Source organism: Ictalurus punctatus, chromosome 3 (assembly GCF_001660625.3).
Source record: "Ictalurus punctatus breed USDA103 chromosome 3, Coco_2.0, whole genome shotgun sequence".
Classification (NCBI taxonomy): domain Eukaryota; kingdom Metazoa; phylum Chordata; class Actinopteri; order Siluriformes; family Ictaluridae; genus Ictalurus; species Ictalurus punctatus.
This window is the reverse complement of record NC_030418.2, coordinates 11,897,922-11,907,141: the sequence shown is the minus strand read 5'-3', so window position 1 is coordinate 11,907,141 and position 9,220 is coordinate 11,897,922. Positions and strand designations below refer to the sequence as shown.

The 9,220-nt window shown below is 38.4% G+C and overlaps 1 protein-coding gene across 1 annotated transcript in view; it reads right to left on the bottom strand.

Annotated features, from left to right (window-relative positions):
- Positions 1-18: 18 nt before the first annotated feature.
- prkn (parkin RBR E3 ubiquitin protein ligase) overlaps positions 19-9,220 on the bottom strand; it is a 125,837-nt gene continuing 116,635 nt past the window's right edge. The window contains exons 10-12 of the mRNA XM_017464758.3: positions 6,720-6,806; positions 4,813-4,930; positions 19-383 (exon numbers count right to left, since the gene is read on the bottom strand). Coding sequence (XP_017320247.1) covers positions 274-383; positions 4,813-4,930; positions 6,720-6,806 — 315 coding nt within the window. The 3' untranslated portion in view covers positions 19-273. The remainder of the gene's footprint in view (positions 384-4,812; positions 4,931-6,719; positions 6,807-9,220) is intronic.

The window sequence follows — 9,220 nt, the reverse complement described above, 5'->3', positions numbered from 1 at the left end:
GAATAGTGACTCAAGGACTTTAATTTAAAGATTTTAATAAGATTTAATAGGATACAGTCTGCAAAACTGTCAAACCAAATATGACTGACAATCAGGCTTCTATTTACATACACACGTGTTAAGTTCCTGGATGGTATTCACATTTGCATGTCATAACGCTCATACTGATTCTACACTGATTTTCTGTGAATATTGCAGCTGGTGGCCTACAGTGCAAATATTTCCCTACAGACACGCTTCCCTGAGTATGTGCAAGTTTTAAGAATATGCAGCTCATCCAAACCAGTGGTTGCCCATACAATCTCTATTCCACTCCACACGGCACAGCCAGCACCACTGGAACTTGCACTGTGCACGAGGACACACCATGTGCATGCAGCCACCTGAGAAAACAAGCACAGGACAGCTATATCATCCAGAAAGACCGGTTATATATGTTGAGTGCTGTGAAAAAGTATTTTCCCCCATCCTGATTTCTTCTGTTTTTGTGTATATCTCATACTAAATAGTTTTAGGCAACCTGAGTAAACACAACACAGTTTTAATCTTTTTATTGAAGCAAAAAAGTTACTTATGTGAAAATCTAATTGCCCCCTTAAAATTAAAATCTGGTTGTGCCACCTTTAGCAGAAATAACTGCAACCAAACGCTTACAATAACTGGACATGAGTCTTTCACTTACTTCTAGGACTAGGATTTACTCCTTTGCTTTGGAGCACTTGCTGCACTTGAGTTTCAACTTACAGACTTGAGACCGGACATTCTCCTTTAGGATTTTCTGGTAGAGAGCAGAATTCATGTTTCCCTCAATTACTGCAAGTTGCCCAGGCCCTGAAGCAGCAAAACATCCCCACACCATCACATTTCCACCACCATGCTTGACTGTAGGTATGATGTTATTTTTGTGGAATTCTTTGTTTGGTTTATACCAGATGTAATGGGACCCCTGTCTTCCAAACAGTTCCACTTTCGACTCATCAGTCCACAGAACATTCTCCCAAAAGGTTTGAGGATCATCAAGGTGTGTTTTGGTAAAATTCAGACTAGTCTTACAGTTCTTCTGGGTTAGCAGTGGTTTTCACCTCACCAGTCTTCCATGGATGCCATTTTTGCCCAGTGTCTTTCTGATAGTGGAGTCATGAACAGTGACCTTTATTGATTCAAGAGAGGCCTGTAGGTCCTTTGATGTTGTCCTTGACTCTTTTGTGAGTTCCTGGATGAGTAATTGCTGTGCTCTTGGAGGAATATTGGAAAGTCTGCCACTTCTAGGAAGGTTCACTACTGTGCTGAGATTTTCCAGTTGGAGATAATGGCTCTCACTGTGGTTCTCTGGAGTCCCAGAGCCTTTGAAATAGCTTTGTAACACTTCCCAGACGGATGTATTTCAATCACTTTCTTCCTCATCATTTCTGGAATTTCTTTCAATTTTGGCACAGTGTGTTACTGGGTAAGACCTTTTAACCAACTTCATGCTGTTGAAAAGTTCTATTTAAGTGTTGATTTGATTGAACAGGGTTTGCAGTAATCAGGCCTGGTTGCGTCTAGTCCAGGGGAACCCCATTACGAATGCAGTTTCATAGATTTGCGGAATTAGTAACTACGGGAGCAAATACATTTTCACACAGGCCCAGATGGTATTTGATAATGCTTTTGCTTCAATAAATAACATTATCGTTTAAAAACTGTATTTTGTCTTTACTCAGGTTGCCTTTGTTTTATCTTAGATCTTGTTGTAATGTCTGAAAAATTTAGTACGAGACATACACAAAAACAGAAGAAATACTTTTTCACAGCACTGTATATTTGTATAATATATATTTTAAAAAACCTAAAAGACATTAGTAGCTGCTATATTTGCTTAGTTTTACAAAGACTGTCAAAGTGGGGAAGCAGAAGTGGTTCACTGAGTGATTACATAATAATTCACTTGAACTGAAAGGGTTTAAATTAATGCCAATCAGTTTTCTAACAGAATTGGCATATTTCCTAATTTAAAGCTCAGACCATTAACAATGTGAAAACAAAAACGTCAACTTGGATCTTACTGCAATTTTAATAAGACTAGACAAAGTTCTACATGTTATCATAGTGTAATTGGTTTGAGTTTTCTTCTTCTTTGATGCTCGGGGATAAAAAGCTCTAACAGCTCTAATTAATAAATATGATTGTACATACAGTGTCTTCCTCTAATATTGGCATCCTTGGTAAATATGAGCCAAGAAGGCCATATAACATTGTCTTCATTGTTTAACCTTTTGATATTTTGTTCTCAAAAATACTCTGCTCTCATGGATATCAAACAACTGAAAACACAACACAGGCTTATTTAAAAAAAAAAAAAAAAAAAAAAAAAAAACTTCTTTAAATATAGGTGTGCCATAATTATTGGCACCCCTATGAATTCATATGAGAAAAATATATTTGAACTATATTCCCACAGATATTTTACATTTTTTAGTACACCTTGGTGAACATGAAATTGTTCAACCATGACTTCCTGTTTCACAGAGGTATAAATATGAGGTAACACATAGGCCAAATTCCCTTAGTCAGTCATAACAATGGGTAAGACCAAGGAATATAGCTGTGATGTGCGGCAAAAGGTTGTTCAGCTTCACAAAATGGGAAGTGGCTATAAGAAAATAGCACAAGTATTAAAAATGCCCATTTCCACCATCAGGGAAATAATTAAGAGGTTCCAGTCAACTGGAAATGTTATGAATCAACCTGGAATTGGACGTGTGTCTATATTGTCTCAACGCACTGTGAAGAGGGTGGTTCGAGGATCACAGCTGGAGAATTGCTGAAGTTAGTTCCATCTTGGGGTCAGAAAGTCTCCAAAACTACAATCCAAAATTCACCTACACCACCACAAGTTGTTTGGAAGGGTTTCAAGAAAAAAGCCTCTACTCTCATCCAAAAACACACTCAAGTGTCTTCAGTGTGCCAGACACTACTGGAACTTCAAATGGGATCGGGTTCTATGGTCAGATGAAACCAAAATAAAGCTTTGGCAATAAACACCAGAGGTGGTTTTGGCGCACACAGAGAGGTAGCCATATGGAAACGTACCTCACGCCCACGGTTAAATATGGTGGGGGCTCTTTAATGTTTTGGGGCTGTTGTTCTGCCAGAGGACCTGGACATTTTGTTAGGATACATGGCATCATGAACTCTTATCAAATATCACCAGATATTAAATGAAAACCTGACTGCCTCTGGCAGAAAGCTTAAAATGGGCCGTGGTTGGATCTTCCAGCAGGACGATGATCCAAAACATACATCAAAATCAACACAAAAATGGTTTACTGACTATAAACTCAAGGTCCTGCCGTGGCCATCCCAGTCCCCTGACATGAAACCCACAGAAAACCTGTGGGGTGAACTGAAGAGGGGAGTCCACCAGCATGGACCTAGAAATTTGAAGGATCTGGAGAGATTCTGTACGGAGGAATGGTCTCAGATCACTTGCCATGTATTCTCCAACCTCATCAGGCATTATAGGAGAAGACTTTTATCTTGGCAAAGGAAGGAAGCACAAAGTATTGACTAATAGGGTGCCAATAAGTGTTGCACACCGATATTTAATAATAGATTTTTTTTTGATAAACCTGTGTTTTAATTGTAATTGTTTGATATCCATGAGAGCAGAATATTTTGTGTCAAACAAAAGACCAAAAGGTTAAACAATAAAAACTATTTTTCACAGTCTACTTTGCTCATATTTACCAAGGGTAACAATATTAGTGTAGGGCACTGTAACTGCCCTAATGTGACTGATATTTGAATAGCTATAACAAATATAGTCAACGTAACATCCACATAAATGCCAGGACCCAATGTTTCCCAGCAGAACATTGCCCAGAGCATCACAGTGTCTCCTGCGGCATGCCTTCTTCCCATAGTGCATCCTGGTGCCATCTCTTCCCAAGGTAAGCGACACACACGCACCCGACCGTCCACATGATTTAAAACAAAGTGTGATTCATCAGACCAGGCCACTTACTTCCATTGCTCTATGGTCCAGTTCTCATGCTCACATGACCATTGTAGGCGCTTTCGGCGTTGGACAGGGGTCAACATGGGCACTCTCACGGGTCTGCAGCTATGCAGCCTCATACACAGCAAGCTGTGATGCACTGTGTGTTCTGATTCCTTTCTGTCATAGCCAGCATTTTTCAGAAATTTCTACTACAGTAGCCCTTCTGCGGGATTGGACCAAAGCCTTTACTCCCCATGTGCATCAATGAGCCTTGTATGCCCATGACCCTGTCGCAGTTTCACCGGTTGTCCTTCCACGGACCAATTTTGGTAGGCACTAACCACTGCATACTGGGAACACCCCAGAAGACCTGCCATTTTGGAGATGCTCTGACCCAGTCATCTAACCATCACAATTTGGCCCTTATCAAAGTCGCTCAAATCCTTACGCCTGGCATTAGTTGTAATGTTATGATGATTGATATATATATATATATATATATATATATATATATATATATATATATATATATATATATATATATATATATATATATAGAGAGAGAGAGAGAGAGAGAGAGAGAGAGAGAGAGTCTGAATATTTTTTTTCTTGTCAATGTTTCAACCATCTTTGCTTATACATCTTTGTTCATAATTATAAGTACATAGTTAAGTAACATTAAGTGTGTATATTTGACTGGATATTTGCACTGTATATTAAATAACAAAACCTGAAGTGCCTGACTACTTATTTCCCCTTACTGCACCATGAATATAAGAAAAGCCTATTAGACACATCACATAGGTGAAGTGGAATGAACAAAGGTGTACCGTTCTTCTCCACAGGGACTCTGCATTTGGGACAGGGCCGTGTTGTCTCCTTTATAATATCCTGAGAAGCTTGTTCCCAGCGGGCCCGCAGGGCAGCATCTTCATCTACCACATAACCCTGTCACATAACACACAAGAGCAGACCATGAGAAAAACAGATCAGTATAATATAACTTTTCCTTAAATTATTTGAACATTTTTCTCGATCTGTGTGAATATCAACTGCAATTACGGACATGAACTTTGGATATGGTGGCTGCAACACATGTCTTCCATGTTTAAACACTCTGTGAGAAAGGGCAGTGAAGATCTGTGTGAAACTCCCAGTCAGGTCAAAAAGTACGAGTCCATTAGCACTAACTGTTTTTATTTCATGACTTTTAATTGCAAACACTTATGCAAAATTTTACCCAGCTTATACCTCTTAATAACAATTTCACTTGAGTCAATTTTTAATTGTGCTTGTTTGAATTGTGAAGATCTATAAACAATCAGTTTGTAGACAGCTCGCTTTGTTAAAGTTGTTGATCTGTTAATTCACAAAATAAAACAGATTTGCTTCTAATACAGTGTTATAATCTTATATCGAGTCCAGTATGCATTTCATGCATTCACTGACATATTAAGAATGACAAGTTTTTTAATGAAGTATAATTTGTCCAAATTGCATTAACCTTTCCTACCGGTTCTTGCTAATGGACTCCGTCAACACTAACAAACACCTCATCGGCCAGTGAGAGCCATCGATCAAGAACTTTTACGTTATATAGGGGCCCTTAAGGATCACCGATGCTCAGTGTATGTGTATATTAGTGTATATTAGTGTATGAGTAGGCGTGTCAAGATAATTACGTTATCGACTTATTGTACGACACACGGACATGACCTCGATCATTTTTGCTGGCCTCGATATTGCCCATTGTGTTTACATAAGAATGAACGTCACCAACATTGTAGCCATTTGTGCTGCTTCTGTCCTCTCGTCTCCTCTAGGGCTGTCAAATTAAAATTTGAACTTTGAATATTTGTCAAGTTTAAGATAAAGATGCACATTTGAGTGCATTCGAATTTAAGATGTGTACAAAGCACAAGCATGGATTTTAATTCAAACATACTGTTGAAAAAATTACATGCAAATTATTAACAACGCACTAACAATGTTTTTTGAAGAAGAAAAATCTAAAAAGAATAGTTGTAGTTTTTCAAATAATCCAGTCACAGGCAATAATGTCGGAGATTGAGCCGCTTAACTTGCGTGAGCTGAAGCTGAACAGATGCACTTCTATTTGTATAGTATAGTATGACAAATAGTTAACCGCACTTGAAGCTTTCGTAAAATTAAAAATGAAACACCCAAAACTGTATACGGTACCATAACAAAGATCAACTGTATGTTGATACGTGAAATTCTGGAGGGAACGTCAGACGGCGTGGCAACGTAATGACGTGCCATTAATCGATCTATGTTCTATAACATGTAAAACCTGAACATGAAAGGAGTATTCTAAAAGTAACTCATGTAAACACCTTAATCACAATATTGTCTTACTCAGAATAAGGTCAATAATTAGATTACTGCTGTCCATGTAAACATAGTCAATGATGCAAATGCTCAAGTGAACTTAAGTAAGGCACTAGGTAGAATGGTAAGTCATGGTGTGAACGTGCTCCTTCCGGAACAACGCACTAAAACAAGGACAATGAATAATTAAAGCGTAAAGAATTCACAGTATTGTATTCCAATGTCTGAAGTGCACTGCTCATTGAAAGGGTGTACATGCATCATCATGTTATTATATCATCATTATATCAGTGGCATTAAATAATCTTAAATGACAATAATATCTTTTATAGCAATTACTTCTGGGACAAGATATCATCCAGCAAAAGTAGTTATGGTGACATACCTGCATGGGACCTCCTGTTGCAGGGGTAGACTGCTGTGTACACTCGCCATCATGGTACCTCTCCTTACAGTCCCGGCAGAACACAAACTGCACACAACAACAGCAAAGCTATTTATAACCAAACACTGCCCAAAAATGCTAAATGGCATCCAGGAAGTTAATTCCTGCAGAATCTAATGCTAATGAGCCTATATAAGTGTTCCTGACCTTAAGCTTGCTCATGAATGTCTCTTTAAATAGCAATTACAAGCAGAAGCTTTAGAAATACTTTTAATAGCAGCATTTACTTGATAGTTTCCTTACATTTACATTAAAAGAAAAAAAAGAAAAAGCAAAGGACACTTTTGGGGGTCAGTGTTAGGTAATGGTTTATTGTTTTTAAAAACAATTTCAGTAGTGTTTAGGCCACAGATATTGGTGAACTGTTAACAGTGCAACATCTACAGCACACACTAGGTGGTGCCCTTTTGTTATGTTCCACATCCACTGTCACTTTATAATGTGATGGGCTACTACTACAGGGATTAGAGCGTTCCTTTTATTTTTAGCTCGGCAGCACCTTTGAGGTGCAGCACTGATTTGGCACTTCTTCAAAGGCGGGGAGTGTGAAGAAGGGAAGCCGGCGTTCTCGCTTATTCATTTTGCTTTTTCTTTCTCACAAAGGTGACAGATAACAGCTCACATCTCTGAGCCTCATGACAGACATCTCTTTGTTTTCCTACTCCATGCACAGTGACAAGGGAGATAAAATAGAATTATTTGACAGACGTTTTCATCCCACGCTGTCCCACTCCACTAATATTTTCCCATCCACTTGCTCCAAACAGACTATCCAGAGTTGAGTTCTTCATCAGCGTCACTGTCATCATCATCACCATCATCATCATTGTCATCGTCATTCTCAGCAGCCGTTTCATCAGCCGCCTGTGGCTTCAGAGTGCTGAGATGATGCTTTGTCAGTGTGGGAAGAAAGCACTTTGTAGTTTTGTCTCATGCATGGAGCATTTTTAATGTCTTTATGCGCTAGCATGGCAGCCTGATGAATCAAAAGAGTGCATCCAACTAACACCCATGTGTACACACACACACACACACACAATATATATATATATATATATATATATATATATATATATATATATATATATATATATATATATATATATATATACACATACATACATATACACACACACACACACACACACACACATACATATCAGGCTCCATTTGACCTAAAAAAACAAAGTGTGTGTGTTTAAGAGAAAACAGAAAAGCTCTGACAGGAGCAAGCTAATATGGATCAAATAAGTAGATGGGGTGAAGTAGTAAAAAGGCTGGTAGTGAGCGTTCTCTGATCTGTAATTCCTTTGCTCCCTGTCTGCTGTATCTCACTTACACATGCATACACACACTTTTGAGCTAAAAACACACCTCAAAAGTAATAACAGTCCTTTAGGACACCAAACTGACTGACACACTTACAGGAACCTGAAACACTGTACAGCATGGACAAATGAGATGCAGACAGATGAAGTCATACAAATGTTTGACCTAAAAAAAAAAAAAAGGGTCTGGCGAAAACCCATCTTTGCTCATCAACACTTATACTCACAGTAAAGCATGGTAGTGGTAGCATCATGTACTGTGGAGGCTTTTCATAAGCACGGTCAGATCTAAGTGCAAGATGGAAGAAGACAAACACAGGGCAGGCCTAGGTGGAAAAAACCTTCTGGTCTGCAAGAGACTAGGAACTGTAAGGTCCACCTTCTGACAGGAACAATGACCCTGAGCATGGTGGAAATGCTACACTCGATCTGTTCAAAACCAAGAACCTAAATGTGTTAGAATGGTCCAGTCAAAGCCTAGACCTCAATCTGAGGCAAGACTTGAGCAATTTTGCCAAGAAGATTGGGCAAAAATATCAGAATCCATATTTGCAGAGCTGATAGAGACATATCCAAGATCACGTGCAGCCAAAGGTTGTTTAACAATATGGTTCTACTCATATTGTTAAATGGTCTGATCTGGGGGTGAAACCAACAAATGTCACTCCAGCATTTTAACCTAATCTCTATCTTCTACAGCTGTAGAAACATTGACATGTTTTACTGAGAAACAAACACAAAACCAGACATGTATGCAAAACATGTATGCAAAACATATTTTTCCAACTGCATACTATAAAACCTTATGGAAAATGTAAATAACCATAATAACATTCCCTGAATTGGTCCAGTGGTGGAAAGTAGCATAAAACAAGATGAGAACAGCTTTGGGAAGACATTCTCTCAAGTCAGCCTGAGACCTGAGAGTTTTGAATTTCAAACTATATTGCCATATACAGCATTTTAAAAGGTTTATTGACAATTCGACTACTGCCCTGAGACGTCCATTTCAATGAGTTTTTTTTTTTTTTATTGGATTTTTGTTGTTGTTGTTCTTTTCCCAGTACAGTGAATCGTGTTGAAATTTATTTCCATGGTAACAGACACATTACA